The 19,689-nt window shown below is 41.6% G+C and overlaps 1 protein-coding gene across 1 annotated transcript; it reads left to right on the plus strand.

The window, feature by feature from the left end:
- The first annotated feature begins 273 nt into the window (after window positions 1-273).
- mcts1 (MCTS1 re-initiation and release factor) lies at window positions 274-14,732 on the plus strand. Its single transcript, XM_072505566.1, has 6 exons — window positions 274-424; window positions 1,393-1,545; window positions 4,351-4,448; window positions 7,044-7,177; window positions 8,695-8,762; window positions 14,078-14,732. Exons 1-6 carry the CDS (start codon window positions 414-416, stop codon window positions 14,157-14,159), a joined length of 546 nt encoding a protein of 181 aa, XP_072361667.1. The 5' UTR covers window positions 274-413; the 3' UTR covers window positions 14,160-14,732.
- Window positions 14,733-19,689: the final 4,957 nt, after the last annotated feature.

The raw sequence follows: 19,689 nt of genomic DNA on the forward strand, positions 1-19,689 counted from the left end.
TGCCCAAGAAATCATACCACAGCAAAAGCTAAGGATTTTCTGCTTGTTTCCAGTCTGATCCAGTGAACGCCATAGGCAGACGTGGAACAGCCTTGCCAGGACAATGCTGTAAAAAGGGGGGCATTTTAGAACGATCACAAGTGGAACAGAAAACAAAACTCTGCATTGATGTTTCGTTAACTCCTTGTCCCCCGTGATGACCATGCAGTGTTTTTTGAAAGAATGTTAATTTGCTTTTTGTATAAATTGGAGTTATTTGCTCCTCTACTGCCCTCTGGTTGTAACTCTGTTGAAAATACAGAGAAGAATCCAGTTTACAGTAATTGCTGCGATTTGTTATGTAGTTGCGACATGCCGTAAGGTGACACATTTCCTGTTGGGCCTCGTGTAGTTGGAGTTTCTGAGGCTGCACAATGTTTAAAAAGTGAGTCTTATTTTATATTGTTGTTTTTTTTACTTTTTAATGGTGCTAAGACACCCTATTTTTGTGGGTTTGAACTGGTCTCTTTATTACACTTGGTTTTAATGGTTATTTTCCCATCTGTGGAAATTATTTAGTGCAATGGGTTTAAAATAAAGCTCAGGATTTCTGGGCTGTCCTTTTTAACCGTACCTGTCGGACTTTATCGAGTTATTTCCTGCCTTCTTCCCAACAAATACATGCGAATAAGCGTTTAAGCTGCAAATATGTCTTGATACTTTATCTTGTTACCAGATCACGTATGGCGTAATTTACTGTCATTTTGTTTTAAAAGGATCACATTTCCCAATTTCAAGCAGTAATGCAAAAGTAAAATACTGCGGATCCGGCCTTAAATATGAAATTAAAAACACGATGCTGCAATACTTATATCTGGCAGCATCTGGAGAGAGCAAGTCGATTGCAGATCATTAGAATAATTAGTTTTAACGTTTCTTAATGAATTGATCTGAGAGTTTATTTTGGGTGTAGCAAAAGAGCCAATGAGTCCCAGCACAGCTAATGTTCTTTCGGGTAGCTAATGGCCATGGGAAGGTTGTTACTGAGCCTGCGTTAATGTGCTGGGCATGTGGAATTGTTCAGGGCTGCTCCTGCTGATTTTATCTGGTGACCCCTAAATGGTGTGTGGACAGTGTCAGGCATGACTGCGAAGTCGTTTGTGCTCAAACAATCTGCTGAAACTCATTGTCTAGCTCAGGAATGAAGAACAACCACTTGAATGAGCGACTGGATAGATGACACTGGTGGCTGTGGAACCTCAGTAAAGTCAGCATCCTTGGCAAAAGAGAGCAAACAAATTTGAAACGGTGTATTTGTTGTCCAAGTGCTTGTAATTATTTGGTGTGGAGTGTCTATTATGTTTTTGAAAACGTCAGTAGTGACAATGATTTATTTATCTTCTATCTTGACAGATTTGATGAAAAGGAAAATGTTTCAAACTGCATCCAGCTGAAAACATCGGTTATTAAAGGCATTAAGAATCAGTTGGTGGATCAGTTTCCAGTAATTGAGCCATGGTTAAACCAAATCATGCCAAAGAAGGACCCTGTAAAAATAGTAAAATGGTACAATTTAACTTGTTTGCATTCTAAATGTAAAGAAAATATTTCTCTCCTCCCTCTGCCATTCTGTTCAGGAGGTTGGTGATCCATGCAGTCCATACTTGCAGTCACTGTGCGGTTGGATTGTTTATGTTGCACCTGCCCATTCCATCCCATCTTCAATCACACTAACTGCCGTTTAACCCTTTCCAATATTTTCCAGAAACAACCGTCCCTTGTGACTCAAATAATGCTGTTATTTTCCTTATTTCTGTAATTCTTGTGCTAGTTCTCTCATTCTTTTTGTCCAATTCATTTTCACAGTAACACCGTAACTTAGAGCAATTCCAGCTTCCTACTTTCTTCATGTTTGAAGTCCAATTTTCATATTCCTATATTGATTCCACAAAAATGTAAACTTTTCCCAGCGGATTTCATCATTGCACAGAATTATCTTCACATTATTTCTAAATTTTGTTACAATGTTTGGCATCAAAATCATGGTTTGCAGTAGACTTGGCATTTTAGTATCAATATACTGAAGAAAATATTGCAAGACCACAAGATACGTTCAGGTGAAGAAGGTCCTGTGGTCCATTTGATTTCAGCCTTCCGAAATACCAACCAATCATCTCAGTACATGTTTTAAAAAAATAATCTTTATTGTCATAAGTAGGCTTACGTTAACACTGCAATGAAGTTATTGTGAAAAGCCCCTAGTCTCCACATTCCGGCGCCTGTTCGGGTACGCTGAGGGATAATTCAGAATGTCCAATTCACCTAACAAGCACGTCTTTCAGGACTTGACCCATGCAGACACAGGGAGAACGTGCAGACTCCGCACAGACAGTGACCCAAGCCGGGAATTGAACCTGGGACCCTGGTGCTATGTAGCAACAGTGCTACCCAACGTGGAGTTGTTTTTTTTAATGTATCCAGGCTCTCTGTTAAGGCATGGCTGATGGTAAATGCTGAGCTGCCTAAACTCCCAAAGGAAAGGTTGTACCAGCTGCCAATATTATTTTTGTAATTTGTATGTTATGAGGAAGTTTTCTGAAATCGGGAAGAGATGTCTCAACCAATTGGTGATTTTATATTAAAGTAAACATTTATTAAAATAATTATTAAAATTGCACTTAAACACAAAAAATGGCTTCACACAGACAGTTAACAGTATTTTAAAACAGTTCAAAAAAGAGCTTAAACTACACAGAGCTAACCTTTCCTTTTCTGATGGTAATAGTACTTAGAAATTTTAAAATCTATAGAATTCCAGTAACTTTACCACACAGTGCCTTGTTGGTCTTGGGGTGTTCTCTGATGGCGACAGCAAACTGGTTCTTCAGATCTGGCCTTGTCCACACAGTGTCTTTTAGCTATTACCAGCCACTTCACTCTCTGCTTGGAGATATTACCATCTTCCATGCAGTCTTCTGGGAGAGCTTACCAGCTGCCTCTTGATCTTCTGAGAGATTTTAGCAGCAACATCCTCACACAAGCTTCAATGGTTTCTTAAATGTGTTCCCTCCTTTTGATTTCTCTACCCTCTACTGTTTCACACAGTGTCTCAGTAGTTCCCTTTTCCCAGAACTGATCAAACTTATTTATTTCATTTTATAGTCCTTGTATTTTAAAAAGTATGGGCGGCATGTGACGCAGTGGTTAGCACTGGGACTGTGGTGCCGAGGACCCGGTTTCGAATCCCGGCCCTGGGTCACTGTCCATGTGGAGTTTGCACATTCTCCCCATGTCTGCGTGGGTTTCACCTCCACAACCCAAAGATGTGCAGGTTAGATGGATTGGCCACACTAAATTGCCCCTTAATTGGAAAAACAATAATTAGGTACTCTAAATTAAAAAAAAATTTTTTTTTAAAGTAAACTTACCGTATCTTTGCTTCACTTACTTAGAATTTTAAAACTTGTATATGTTCCCCATTGAACTAAAACAACCCACATCAAACAACTTTTTTTATTGCCTTATAATAATTCATATTAATCTTCCTCTTGGTTCCTTCTGTTCATTAACATATCAAAACCACTTCATCCTCATGTTCAGACCATTGCAGCCTTTTTCTTAATACAATTACACCAGTCCCCTGCTACAGAGGCAGCAGCGGGGGGTCGACGTTGCCGAACTTGTTTCGTTATTATTGGCCGGCGAATGTGGATAAGGTACGGCGGTGGTGGGAAGGAGAAAAGGTGTAGTGGGTTAGAATGGAGGAGGAATCTTGTAAGGGGTCTAGTTTGAGAGCTATGGTGACCGCAGCGTTGCCAATGGTGAGAATCATGCCGCTGTGAGAATCATGGGTTTGAACGGTGGGGGTGGGGGGGGGCGCAGTAGGGCTGGTCAAGGTGAGGGTCGGTATTTGGAGGAAGGGTTCGTAGTCTGGAGGAGCTAAGGGAGAGGGTACAGCTGCCGAGGAGGACTGAGTTCAGGTGTCTGCAGGTTCGGGACTTTGTGCGAAAGGTCTGGAGGGGTGTTCCCTCGGTTGCCGGGATACACCCTGCTGGAGCGACTGCTGCTTCCGGATGTGGAAGGGGAGGGAAGAATTGGGGATATATACAAGTGGCTGGGGGAAGCACGGAGGCGAGCAAGTGGTGAAGATCAAGGAGAATTGGGCGGGGAGATCGATTGGGGAGTATGGAATGAGCCACTGCGTAGGGTAAACGGGACCTCCTTTTGTGCAAGGATTTTTTTTCGAGATGTCTTCTGAAGGAAAAGCTGATTATTTTACAAACCTTTATGTAACATGGGCATGATTTTGTTTTCAATAGAATGATTATTTTCATGACGTGAGAGCCTGATATTTTATTTTCCTATTTTCAGCCATGAACATATAGAAATCCTGACTGTTAATGGAGAATTGTTGTTCTTCAGACAGAGGGAGGGACCTTTCTACCCCACCTTACGATTACTTCACAAATGTAGGTTAAGTGTATTTGAGGATTGTAAAGTCACAAATTATCTTTATCCAATTTTATTATCATTTTAAAAAAGCTGAAGCTTGAGTTGTATTATCATGAACAAATGGGTACTACATTACTTTCTACATGGTATTGCATTTTTATAACTTTGATTTTAAGGAATTCAGTCCTTTTAGAAGAGAATAATACGAGTCAGTACAACATTATTCATGGATTATTCTTTTTATAAATTTATTTAGAGTACCCAATTCATTTTTTCCAATTAAGTGGCAATTTAGCGTGGTCAATTCACGTACCCTGCACATCTTTTGGGTTGTGGGGGCAAAACCATGCAAACACGGGGAGAATGTGCAAACTCCACACGGACAGTGACCCAGAGCCGGATCGAACCTGGGACCTCGGTGCCGTGAGGCAGCAGCACTAACCACTGCGCCACTGTGCTGCCCTATTCATGGATTATTCTCAAAATGAAATTGTAATTTCAGAGTTAGGTCATCAGTTGGGTACACTAAAGATAGATAGTTTGAGACCACCTCCTTTGAGGTTGATTTTTCTATTTCATCGTAGATAGTGGTGGCAAGGCCAGCATTTATTGCCCATCCTTAATTGTCCTTGAGAATGTGGTGGTGAGCCCTCCTCCTTGATTTGCTGCAGTCTTTATGATGTTGTAGATACACCTATACTGCTGTCAGGGAGTGAGTTCCAAGATGTTGATCCAATGACAGTAAAGGAACAACAACATATTTCCAAGTCAGGATGGTGTATGATACAAAGAAGAACTTTCAGGCGATGGTGTTCCCATCGGCCTGTAGCCCTCGCCCTTTCCAGGTGCTCGAAGTTGCAGATTTGAAAGTTGCTGTCAAAAGAGCCTTGGTGAGTTCCTGCAGTTCATCTTGTAAATGGGCAGCACAGTGTCGCAGCGGTTAGACTGCTGCCTCACAGCGCCGAGGTCCCAGGTTCGGTCCTGGCTCTGGGTCACTTTGTGAGGAGTTTGCACATTCTCTCCATGTCTGCGTGGGTTTCGCCCCCGCAACCCAAAGATGTGCAGGGTTAGGTGGATTGGCTACACAAAATTGCCCCTTAATTGCAAAAAATTTATTGTGCACTCTAAATTTATAAATTAAAAAAAAATGGTACACACTGCTGTCACTGCACCAGTGGTGGACGGTGTGGGATGCAAATCCAGTGATGGTGACAAAGATTCTTGAGTGTTGTTGGAGCAGTACTCATCCAGGCATATGGGGAGTCTTCCCTCACACTCCAGACTTGTGACTTGTAGATGGTGGACAGGCTTTGAGGAATCAGGAGCTGAGTTACTCACACACAATTCCCTAAATCTGACCTGCTCTTGCAGCCATAGTATTTATGTGGCTGCTCCAGTTAACTTTCTGGTCAATGGTGAGAACCCCTCCCCCCAGCCTAGAAGATGCAATTGGTGGGAGGATTCACCTATGCTAATACTTTTGAATATCTTTGGTTAGTTGGTTGAATTCTCTTTTGTTGAAGATGACCATTGTCTGGCATTTGTGCAGCGGATGTTCATGAAGCATCCTTCTCCTGTTAGTTGCTTAAATGTCCACCACCGTTCACAATGGGATGTGTGGCAAGGCTACAGAGCTTTGATCTGATCTGTTGGCCGTGACTTGCCTGGCTCTGACTATAGCAGGGGTGTCCAAACTTTTCACGTGAGAGGCCACATTTCAACTTTTTTGTCACTCGTGGGGCCGACGAGCAGATTTTCAGGAAGATAATGCAATTCAGCCCTTCAAACCTGTTCTATCATTCTATTAGATCTTAGCAGATCTGTGCCACAATTTTCTTTACCTGCCTTTAATTCATATCCCATAACACCCTGTCATTTAAAAAAATTACAGCCTCAGTCTTGAAGGTGCCAAATGCCTCCCCAGCATCCACAGACTTTTTGGGGAATGAGTTCCAGCTTTCCACTACCCTTTGTGTGAAAATGTGCTTCCCGATTTCACTCCTGAATAGCCTAGCTCCAATTTTAAAATCATGCCCTGCTGTTCTGGATTCCCATGACAGAGAAATTAACTTCACAACCCGTCGAACCCTTTTGTTTTTAAATCTCTGCAATTATATATATTTGCATCCAATGGTATCCAATCAATTATCGCCAATTACAAGGTCAAAGCAGACAAAAATGGAAAAGCGCCATCTTAAATTGATACATAAGTTTTATTTGCCAAGTTCCTTTGGAATGAATTTATAGTAGATTAGCCTGGAGTACCCAATTATTTTTTCCAATTAAGGGCAATTTAGCATGGCCAATCCACCTAACCTGCACATCTTTGGGTTCCGGGGGTGAAACCCATGCAGATGGGGAGAATTTGCAAACTCTATTCAGACAGTGACCTGTGGCCGGGATCGAACCCGGATCCTCAGCGTCGTAGGCAGCTGTGCTCACCACTGCTCCACCATGCTGCCCCAAACTGGATTATTTTAAATAATATATGTGCAAACATGTCTTGAGGTATGTATTTCGTGACTATTAGTAATTGGGCTATAATGAAAATGTTTACTTTTGAAATATTTTGTGTAAATATAATGTTATCGATCTCCAATTCTTCATCACAGATCCCACTATCTTGCCACATCAACAGGTTGATAAAGGGGCCATCAAGTTTGTGCTCAGTGGGGCCAATATCATGTGCCCTGGTCTAACTTCCCCTGGAGCTAAGCTTCACCCAGCTGACACTGACACTATAGTTGTATCCTTGATGTGACTCATTTATTTGCCAGGATTGTTTTTCATCAAATAAAGAGCATTTATTTTTAACAGGAAGGCTGATTCTTACGGGTAAGTGTGTTGCAGATTGAATTTTTTATCTTATAATCTTCATAGCAATTTGCTATTTAATGTGATATGATATTAGTCTTTGAAGAAGTTGTAATATATGGGGTAATACTTAGAGTGAAATACGTCCCATAGGGTATGATGCGGTTGGCGAACGATTGAGTAAGATCATTCAACACATTTCGATATAGTTCTTTTCTGTTTAAACCTCCCCCACCCCCTCTTCCAGAATCCATTGACTTGCAGGAGCACTTTCAGCCCTCCATTACTTCACCCAAGTGAACATTATTTATATATCAACCTTGATGATGAGTGTTGACTCGTTATTGAATTTGAGAGTTAAAACAGAGCAGCCACATTTTGTCCTCATCTGATGCTCACTCATGCATTTTGCAGCATGTTCATTTGATAGCAATTGGAAGCCTGAAATCTAGTTGTTCTTTCTCTCGCTATCTCAGGTGCACTGAAGTCAGTTGTAGTGTAACTGCTGCCTGGCTGAGAGCAAGTAAACTTTATTAATTAATCAAAACGTTATAAATTAGGTGAAGCGATGCTGATATTGGACCCAGGAAATAAAATAGCCTTTTTAAAATCCCAAATGTGTATTTTACAAAACTGTATTTTACTATTGAAAAGAACAAGAAAAATTGCTTAATGCACAAAGTCAACATTTTCTTAAAAAATCTGAGGGCGGAACGGTGGTGTGGTGGTTAGCACTGCTGCCTCACGCTGCCGAGGACCCGGGTTTGATCCCGGGTCACTGTCCATGTGGAGTTTGCACATTCTCCCAGTGCCTGCGTGGGTCTCACCCCCACAACCAAAATTTGTGCAGGGTAGGTGAATTGGCCTCGCTAAATTGCTCTTTAATTGGGAAAAAAACAATTGGGTACTCTCAATTTGAAAAAAAAGTCTTGAAGTCTTACCTCTCCATGCATCTCCTGTCAACGTATTCCATTATAAATTCAGTCCCATTACTGATTTTTGGGTTGGGTGGAGAAGAGGGGTAATTACCTAAGAAAGTTGATGCTTCTTGTTATCTTCATCATTGATGCTTGCTGAAACATTGCTACATTCTTCTTTTCATTGATTTTCTTTCCTGCCCTACCTGGGCAGGACACATGTTCCTCATAGTTTGAGAATTAATCCATGGGGGAGTTCTGTTACAGAAATTAAGTCTTGAGTGAATTTAAACTTGGTTATTTGGGAATTGGGTATCCCCTTATTAGAAAAAGACAAATATTGACAAATGTATTTCATATAATTTTATTCAAACATTTTATTTTTCTATTTGAGAAAAAAATGTTTTATTCGTCATGGGATGTGGGTGTCATGTCGCTGGCTAGACCAGCATTTCTTAAGACTGTTCTTTTTTTCTGTCAGTTATTGTCGTATCAAAAGTTTGGAAAGTTTCCTTAACTGAATTTTCTTAAGGCTATAATGGCAGAAGGCAAGCAACATGCCCTCTCTGTGGGAGTTATGAAGATGCCAGCAGATAAAATGTAAATATTTCTTACCTACCTTTGGTGTTTTATGGTTTTAAGGAAAGTTGAATCATGCAGTGCCCTTTCATCCTTGGGATCCAGCTGCCAGGAAACAAAAGGGTGTCTTCAATTACACACACATCACAGTCTCACTTAGAAGCTGTAGGATGTCAACGTGGAACACCGTGAAGGGTGTTCTGCTGAGGTGAGAATTGAGTCATGGGGGACATAGGGGCTGTTTAGCACAGGGCTAAATCGCTGGCTTTGAAAGCAGACCAAGGCAGGCCAGCAGCACGGTTCAATTCCCGTACCAGCCTCCCCGAACAGGCGCCGGAATGTGGCGACTAGGGGCTTTTCACAGTAACTTCATTGAAGCCTACTCGTGACAAGCGATTTTCATTTCATTCATTTCGTTTCATTTTAACCTCTGGGTCAATTAGGAGATTTTAAACATATGAAGTCCTGATCCAAACCCTACCTCCAGTCTCAACAGTAAGTGGAGGTCAGGCGAACAACCAACCAATCCATTCCAGGTAAGAGACTGGCATATCAATAATGAGGTTGCATGTCTCGATTGTTATTCCTCATTTGAAATTTCAGACACCTTGACCAGTTTATTAATCAAACATTTTACCCAGGTATCTTTATTGATGAGGCGAATAAAGGACAACACAAGTGTAAAATTCAATCAAACTTATTGAATAAACAATAAAATCAGTTTATCCCAAAAGATTGCAAAACGGTTTCAAGATTCTTAATACCCCTGTTGATTAACTCAGTTACGCTGTTGGTCCAATTCTCTGCGTCTCAGTTTCCTCAGAGTCTTCGTTGCAAAGGTGGGTCTCAGATCCTGCTTCCTTCCGCCTCTGCTCAGATGTCTCAATTCCCACTGCAAGACCTCTTCGCAGCTGGAAGGTCCGGGGTTTGATTCTTGTATCCCTCCCAGTGCCCTTCCAGAATATTCTCCGGCTCCCAGCCATTGAGGTCATAGGGTGGGAGTGGCACCACCCTATGGAGTTACTAATGGCCACCCAGCAGAACATCGGGGTCCATTTCTTGGTGCATTGTTTGTGTGTGACCGTGTTTATTCAGAACAATCGATCTATGAATAGAGCTGATTATCTCTTGATGGGTGATTGATTTCCTCAACAATATGAATAGAGCCAATTGTCTCTTGATGGGTCAGGTCCAGACATGCCATGGCAGCTTGTCTGAGTTTGTGCACTGAAATTTGGCTAAGTTTGAATTCCCATCAGGCTTGATTTAAAATGTGCAATTTTTAAATTTAAACTGTGTCATGTGAGAGTACCGTTAAGAAATGGGTGTTTATAAATGGGTGTATATATAAATATCTGTAGTGAGAGTACCTTTAAGAAATGGGTGTTTATTACTGCAGTGATGTCAGAGAGTGGGTGGAGTTGGGCTGTCTGTCAGCCTTTTACTTTAGTTTTAGGCTGTTTGCTGCAAGGTGTGTTTTAGTTTCATTTTCAGTGTTGGAGCTGAAGCCAGACCAAGCAGGTGTACTGCTGTTCTCTCTGCCATCAAAAGACTATCTCTGGATCATTTGGTGAATTCAGAATTATAAATATTCTCGGTAGAGCAGTTAAGCCTGATGTCTTTCTGTTTTGAAGGTTTTGAAAGTCTTATGGATGTTAAAAGGACAGCTTAATCATTACTTAGTGTTGTATTCTTTGGGGGTTGTATTTGAATTGATGGTTGCTAAGATGTTCACTATTTCAAAAAGGTTAACTTGAGTTCATAGAATAAACATTGTTTTGCTTTAAAAATTACTTTTCCGTTTCTGCTGTACCATACCTGTAGAGTGGGCCATGTGCTCCCCATACCACAATCTATTAAAAGTTGTGGGTCAGGTGAACTCCATGATACACTTTGGGGTTCTCCAAATCCTTGCCCATAACAACTGTCCCATTTTATCGGGCCTAAAATTCAAGCCATTGCAGATTACCACACAAGTGAGGATTGTAGGATCCAGGAGCCTAGTGCCTTTTCACTTCCTCGCCTTCTGCATTGGGGGCGGACGGCACGGTGGCTTGGTGGTTAGCACTGCTGCCTCATGGCGTCAGGGACCCGGGATTGATCCCGGTCCTGGGTCACTGTCTGTGTGGAGTTTGCACATTCTTCCCATGTCTGTGTGGGTACCATCCCCACAACCTGAAGATGTGCATAGTCGGTTTAGTGGCCATGCTAAATTGCTTCTTAATTAGAAAAAACAACTTATTTTGAAGACTGGGGGTACAGATCTAACTGACGTTGCATCCTTGATTAAACTTCTCCCTGCCCAATTTGAAACCAGGTTAAAACTCCATAGTATGCCACCCTGATTCATGGGTAGCCCTTATCAAATTTACTCCCCCGCAGACTGTGGATTAGTAAAGTTAAGATCCAGCCGATGCTGTTGCAGTAGAGAAGGGGTCTCTGCATTCATATTTAAACATTACTCTTTGATCAATGAAATACATGAATAGGATGGGAATAGAGGGATACGCACCCCGGAAGTGTAGAAGATTTTAGTTTAGAAGGGCAGCATGGTCGGCACGGGCTTGGAGGGCCGAAGGGCCTGTTCCTGTGCTGTACTTTTCTTTGTTCTTTGTTCTCTGTTATCCCCAACAGCAAAGGGGATAACTGAAAGTTAGAGTGAAGAGATTTTAATTGCATCAATTGAAACTGGATTCATTATTGGAAGTCTGAAATGATTGAATAACACTGATCCATATTGTCCCATATTATTAGTTTCCTTTTTTTTAAAAGTAGCGTGGAAATTTTGAAAAGTCAGCACCGTTCAAAAAGTTTTCTATTCCACTTGATTATTCAGCCAGGGAGAATGGCTGTTGATTTAGAGTACATGCTGAGCTGACATAACAGGGTTATGATTTTTTTTTGTTCTTTCATGGGATTTGGGCATTGCTGGCAAGGACAGAATTTATTGCCCATCCCTAATTGCCTTGGTGTGCCGCTGCCTTGAGCTGCTGCAGTCTCTGTTGGTGTAGGTACACCCACAGTGCTTTTGAGAATGCAGTTCCAGGATTTTGACCCAGTGACAGTGAAGGAATGGCAGTGTTAGACCAAAGAACAATACAGCACAGGAACAGACCCTTCGGACCTCCAAGCCTGCGCCGACTATGGTACCTGCCTAAACTAAGACCGTATGCACTTATGGAGTCCGTATCCTTTCATTCCCACCCTATTCATATATTTGTCCAGATGCCCCTTAAATGCCGCTATCGTACCTGCTCCCACTACCTCCCCAGGTAGCGCGTTCCATATTTACCACACTTTGTGTAAAGAAAGTTGCCTTGCACATCTGTTCTAAACTTTTCCCCATGCATTTTAAACCTATGTCCCCAGTACTTGACCCTCCTTCTCTAGGAAAGAGCATCTGACTATCCGCTCTGTCCATGCCACTCATAATCTTGTCGACCTCTATCAGGTTACCTCTCAACCTCCGCTGTTCCAGTGAGAACAGACCAAGTTTATCTAACCTTTCCTCATAGATAATGCCCTCCATATCAGACAACCGCTTCTGTACGCTCCCCAAAGAATCCACGTCCTTCTAGTAGTGTAGCGACCAGAATTGTACACAATATTCCAAATGAGGCCTAACTAAGGTCCTGCACAGCTGCAACATGACTTGCCAATTTTTATATTCAATGCCCTGACCGATGGAGGCCAGCATGCCGTATACCTCGTTATCCACATGCGTTGCCACTTTCAGTGATCGGTGGACATGCATGCCCAAATCTCTCTGTCTGTCAATACTCGCAAGAGTTCTACCATTTACTGTGTAGTTCCTACATGCAATGGACCTTCCAAAATGCATTACCTCACACTTATCTGGATTAAACTCCATCTGCCATTTCTCCGACCAACATTCCAACCAGTTTATATTTTGCTGCATCCTCTAACAATCCTCTTCACTATCCACAACTGTACCAATTTTTGTGTCATTTGCGAACTTATTAATCAGACCAGCTACATTTTCTTCCAAATTGTTTATATGCACTACGAACACTGTGGAACACCGCCAGTCACAGCCGTCCATTCAGAAAAGCACCCTTCAACTGCTGCCCTCTGTCTTCTGTGTCCAATATTTTTTATTTATTTTAAAAAATTTATTTTTTCCAATTAAGGGGTAATTTGGCATGACCAATCCACCTACCCTGCACATCTTTGGGTTGTGGGGGCGAAACCCACGCAAACACGGGGAGAATGTGCAAACTCCACACGGACAGTGACCCAGAGCCGGGATCGAACCTGGGACCGTGGCGCTGTGAGGCAACAATGCTAGCCACTGTGCTGCCCCTTCTGTGTCCAATATTGATCCAAGTCACTGGTGTGTGGCTTGGTGGGGAACTTGCAGATGGTAACTTTTCTGTGCATCTGCTGTCCTTGTCCTTGGTGGTGCAGAGGTCTCGGATTTGGAAAGTGCTGTTGAAGGATCCTTGGTGAGTTACTGCAATGCATTTTGTGGATGGTGCACACTGCTGCCACTGCACATCGTTGATGAAGGGGTATCTACATGATTGAGTGCCAAATAAGTGGGCTGCTTTGTCCTGGATGGGCATCTAGAATGTTGTTGGAGCTGCACTCATCCAGTCAAGTGGAGAGTATTCCATCTTCTAGCTGGTGGACAGGCTTTGGGGAGTCAGAAGGTGAGTTACTCGTTGCAGAATTCCCAGCTTCTGACCTGTTCTTTTGTTTCCACATATTAATTGACAGCTGATAGTGTGTGTTTTTTTTTAAGACTGATTTCCAAAGCTTCCCATCAACACGGAGAAACAAACTGTAATGATCCCTCATTCCTTTGGAGAGACATGCCGTAGAATGCCACCAACGATAATGTTGACTAGCTTATATGCCCTCAAAGTTGATCAGATGAATTGTTAGTAGTTACGGGACAGGCTGATTAAAACTTTTTTTGGCTTGCCTAAGTCACTGCCCTTGATAAGTAATTCATTGTGTGTGACAGTTTGATTAATAAAATGCTTATAAATGCAGGAATTTGTATACATGTCATCCCAGGGGTTACCTGCTGAGGAAATCAGTGGTTTTCAGAATTTTGGTAGACTTGCGTTTCAGTGAAAACTACGGGCTAACTTGGGACGATTTGTAAACAGATCACTGAAAACGTCATTGAAGTTGATTTTTGATATCAATCATGACAGCATAATTAGTAATTCCACTGGCTGGTTGTTATGTGGGTTGGATTGAAAGCAACTGCTGCTCAAAATTATATATTTTTAATCTAGATTAAATAAATTTTGTTCATATACAAATAGTCATTCATTTTGATTTTGTTTACTTTGTGTCCGCAGTGAACAGGTCAACAAAGGTATTGGAATTGAAAACATGCATTACTTAAATGATGGTCTTTGGCACATGAAGACATACAAGTAACACAAATAGCAGCAATTTGAGAGATCTGCGAGAAGGGGGAAATGGACAGACCCAGCTGCAAGACACGCAGATGTTGGCAGTGTTGGAATTTAAGAGTTGTATTTTTTATTTTGCATTGTGTAAAACCCAACACTTTGAAGTGGGGGAAGAAAATTATTTTGTGTTGCATCTGTCATGAATTTATCTCGCCCTATTTAAACCTGTCCAAATTACAGAAGGATTGTAATCACATCAAAATATGCAGCAAAAACAATTGGCAACAACTTGACTTAAAATCAAGTATCACAATGTAGACTTATTTACCTTGTACAGTGGGTTTGTACAAACATGGTGCATAGTTAATTTCAAAATATGTTCATTAAATTAATACCCAAGATTATTCAATGTCCTCACATTTTTGTAATTCCACAAGTGGAGAGCCTGTTTAAATTTTTTGGCTTTATCTGGGTATTTCTCTTGTGCTGTGTGGTACATTCTTCACTCCAAGCAAACTGGTGTGTTACTTTACCCGCATGATATTTGATAGTGTAATATTAAAAGTAGTTGGAAAAATAAACATTTGTTAATATTTAAGATGAATGGATCTATACTTCAGCAAGCGGCAGAATAAACGTAGTTTAAGACTATGCAATGGATTCATTTAGTATACTGGGTAGAAAATCGCTCTAGATAATACACTGGCTCTCTCGTTTTAACTGAACTCATTAACTATCACTACTTGCTTGGGTTTAAAAATAAGGCGCTGAACCAATTTGCTCATGATGCTAGATCTGGATTTTTCTTCATCTGAATCATTGAGCAATCTTTTTTATTTTTCCATTCCCATTCACCTTTGTTCGGATTCCACTAAACTCTTGTTTTCTCAAATGATCCGCTGTGAACTTTCAACATTTCTTTCTTGTGGGATCTTTTGTATCCCTCAGAACAACCTTAAAACATTGTAAATATTATCTGACAAAAAGACACTGAGACGCATAAGGAGATATTAGGGCATTTGAGCAAAAGCTTGGGAAGTGGTAGGATTAAAGGAGTGCCTTTACGGGGAGTTGGTGGTGTAGCGTTTCAGGGAAGGAATTTCAGAGCTTGGGGCCTGGACAGCTGAAGTCATGGACACCAATGCTGGAGCAATTAAAATAGACCAGAACTAGAGGAGCTTAGAGACTTCAGAGGATTGTAATGATGGAGCAGATTACAGAAATATGTGCTCGGGCATGGAGGGATTTAAACACAACAATGAGAATTTTAACATTGGTTCCTGGTCAGGCAACGACTCAATGTAGATCAATAAGCACCGTTACAATGGATGAACAGGGGTTGGTGCGAGTTAGGATATAGGTAGCAGACTTTTGGAGTATCTGCACTATAGGCATTTCTCAAGTCAGCTTCAATTACCATCTTGTTCAAAAGTATACAAACCTATATATCTACATGTTTACTTAAAATTTGACACCAGCTAATCAATTAATTCTAAAGAAATAACTACGGTAGGAATCAGTTGAACCCTATTCATTGTTTTTATTTACTTAAGCCTTGTTCCGCCAATTTAAAATGACCGTCCTGTTTTCACTCCTGTGCTTATGCAGTTGCTTGTACTTAGACTTTCCCTTTTCCCTTTCTGTGTCTTAGTCATGTTCTGTCAATGCTGACTTTCCCATGCTGCCAACTGAGCTCTTTCTATTTTTAACTTGTAAGAGAACAGCTTCCATATCGACCCGACACATTTTTAAAATCAAGAATAAGTAGTCCTGTTCATTAAACATTTCTCATCTCCTTTTTAATTCCAACTAAACAACTATTATTGTACAATTTTAAAAATATAAATTTAGAGTACCCAATTCATTTTTCCAATTAAGGGGCAATTTAGCGTGGCCTATCCACCTATCCTGCCCATCTTTGGGTTGTGGGAGCGAAACCCATGCAAACACTGGGAGAATGTGCAAACTCCACACAAGACAGTGACCCAGAGCCGGGATCGAACCTGGGACCTCGGCACCGTGAGACAGCAGTGCGCCGTAACCACATCGCCATTGTGCTGCCCACTTATTGTATAAATTAAGGTCACGTGTCAACAAGTGGGGAAACTTCTTTGATAAATACCTGTGCACATAGAGACACTGGGGGGGGGGGGGGGGGGGGGAGGATTGTAGAGTAAGGTGCAATACAGTTGTAATATTTCACTTTGTGACTAAATCTAGAACTGCATAAAGATTGACTTCTGGTCTTCACGACTGACTATAAGAAGTTTAACATGTTAGCAGAGAATGATTGCCTGAAGGTAAAGGTTAGAAACAAAGAAAGTTTTTTAAAGATAGAGGATTACAATGAGTAGGTATTGTGAAGAATGGCTGAAAGCAAGTGTAAATTGCCAGGTTATGATGATCTATTGGATGCCGACAAGCCATGGTCAGACGTTGATTGTGAAAGATGGGCAGATATTCCATGGAAGAATATATCATGTGCTTTAATGGGCTGTAGCAAAGTTTTGAGAAATTCAATTTGAATTCCTTGTTCTGTGCTCACATTTAAATTACTGGTGTCCTAAGATATCGCATATTGAGAGGCTCCTGGTCTTAACTGGGGTTCAGTTCTCGAAGAGACTTTTGGAGCAGATGTTTGCTGCCTTAAAAATATTCCTGTGGAAGCAACCATTTTCAACAGCCTTGATTGCACAAATGGGACATTGCGTGGTGTCACAAAGGATGCAGAACTGAATGATTGAGGCACTTTGAGATCATCCAGATGCTGGGTGCAGGTGCCAGTACAAATGAAGAGTTACAAACAGAAGTAATGAGGATGAAAGTATTTTTAGCAGACCTGGATAACACCGAAGATGACCGGATTGGAGCAGTAATAAGTGAATGAACCCCAGGAATGCTTGGGGAACAGTTAATAAGAACATAAGAATTAGGAACAGGAGTAGGCCACCTGGCCCCTCGAGCCTGCTCCGCCATTTAATGAGATCATGGCTGATCTTTGTGGACTCAGCTCCACTCTCTGGCCCGTACACCATATCCCCAAATCCCTTTATTCTTTAGAAAGGCATCTATCTTTTTCTTAAAAACGTTTAAAGAAGGAGCCTCAACTGCTTCACTGGGCAAGGAATTCCAGAGATTCACAACCCTTTGGGTGAAGAGGTTCCTCCTACACTCCGTCCTAAATCTACCTCCCCTTATTTTGAGGCTATGCCCCCTAGTTCTGGTTCTGCTTTCCCCGACCAGTGGAAACAACCTGCCCGCATCTATCCTATCTATTCCCTTCATAATTTTATATGTCTCAATAAGATCCCCCTGCATCCTTCTAAACTCCAATGAGTACAGTCCCAGTCTACTCAACCTCTCGTCATAATCTAATCCCCTCAACTCTGGGATCAACCTAGTGAATCTCCTCTGCACTCCCTCCAGTGCCAATATGTCCTTTCTCAGGTAAGGAGACCAAAACTGAACACAATACTCCAGATGCAACCTCACCAACACCCTATACAATTGCAGCATAACCTCACTAGTCTTGAACTCCATCCCTCTAGCAATGAAAGACAAAACTCGATTAGCCTTCTTAATCACCTGTTGCACCTGCACACCAACTTTTTGTGACTCATGCACCAGCACACCCAGGTCCCTCTGCACAGCAGCATGTTTTAACATCTTACCGTTTAAATAATAATCCATTCTGCTGTTATTCCTCCCAAAATGGATAGCCTCATTGGCAACATTGAATTCCATCTGCCAGACCCTAGCCCATTCACCTAACCTATCCAAATCCTTCTGCAGACTTCCGGTATCCTCTGCACTTTTTGCTTTACCGCTCATCTTAGTGTCGTCTGCAAACTTTGACACATTGCACTTGGTCCCCAACTCCAAATCGTCTATGTAAATTGTGAACAACTGCGGGCCCAACACTGATCCTTGAGGGACCCCACTAGTTACAGGTTGCCAACCAGAGAAACACCCATTTATCCCCACTCTCTGCATTCTGTTAGTTAACCAATCCTCTACCCATGCTACCACTTTACCCTCAATGCCATGCATCTTTAGTTTATGCAGCAACCTTTTGTGTGGCACCTTGTCAAAAGCTTTCTGGAAATCCAGATATACCACATCCATTGGCTCCCCGTTATCTACTGCACTGGTAATGTCCTCAAAAAATTCTACCAAATTAGTCAGACACGACCTACCCTTTGTGAACCCATGCTGCGTCTGCCCAATGGGACAATTTCCCTCCAGGTGCCCCGCTATTTCCTCCTTAATGATAGATTCCAGCATTTTCCCTACAACCGAAGTTAAGCTTACCGGCCTATAATTACCCGCTTTCTGCCGACCTTTTTTAAACAGTGGTGTCACGTTTGCTACTTTCCTATCCTCTGGGACCACCCCAGAGTCTAGTGAATTTTGATAAATTATCACTAGTGCGTTTACAATTTCCCTAGCCATCTCTTTTAACACTCTGGGATGCATCCCATCAGGGCCAGGAGACTTGTCTACCTTTAGCCCCATTAGCTTGCCCAATACTGCCTCCTTGGTGATTACAATCATCTCAAGGTCCTCACCTATCATAGCCTTATTTCCATCAGTCACTGGCATGTTATTTGTGTCCTCCACTGTGAAGACTGACCCAAAAAACCTGTTCAGCTCCTCAGCCATTTCCCCGTCTCCTATTATTAAATCTCCCTTCTCATCTTCCAAAGGACCAATATTTACCTTAGCCATTCTTTTTTGTCTTATATATTTGTAGAAGCTTTTACTATCTGCTTTTATGTTCTGAGCCAGTTTACTTTCATAGTCTACCTTACTCTTCTTTGTGGCTTTTTTAGTAGCTTTCTGTTGCCCCCTAAAGACTTCCCAGTCCTCTAGTCTCCCACTAATTTTTGCCACTTTGTATGGTTTTTTTTGTGCTTTAGGTATGACTCAAAATATCAGTATGTGATGAACCGCCCAAAACTGAACATTAGGGTTCTTGAAGGTGATAGTAATTAGTCTGAAGGAATTGTAATAGTTGCAAGAAGCTTAATCTGATGACGAATATGTTAGTTGTGGATTCATTTAGCCATGATTCAATGGTGGAGCAGACTCGATGGGCCAAGAGGCCTAATTCTGCTCCTATGTCTTATGGGTTGCAGTTATAATCAGATCAGCCATGATTATATTAAATGGTGCAGCAGGCTCTGGGGTGGAGTAACCTGCTGCTAATTCGTAGGTTCATGTTGCAGTGAGTTTCCTGAGGCAAAGGTACCTGCAATAAATATGTAATCCACATGCACTTTTATGTAAATATATATAGTCACAACTAACTATGAGATGTTTGCAAGGCATCAGGGAACTTTGCTAACTTGACTCGGGAGGTAGGGGAGCTTGGGAGTGGGATGTTAGGTATTTAGTTGATTTGGTTATTTGCTGCCCTGTGGCTTCTTTTGTTTTGTAATTTTTGTGTTTGATGTTTAAATATATAAATGCCTCAATAAAACATTTTTAAAAACCAGCAATTGATTTGGGCTCTGCTGCTGTTAGGAGCATTGCTACCGTAGCCAAATCTGATT

This window comes from Scyliorhinus torazame, chromosome 5 (assembly GCF_047496885.1).
Source record: "Scyliorhinus torazame isolate Kashiwa2021f chromosome 5, sScyTor2.1, whole genome shotgun sequence".
Taxonomy (NCBI): Eukaryota; Metazoa; Chordata; class Chondrichthyes; order Carcharhiniformes; family Scyliorhinidae; genus Scyliorhinus; species Scyliorhinus torazame.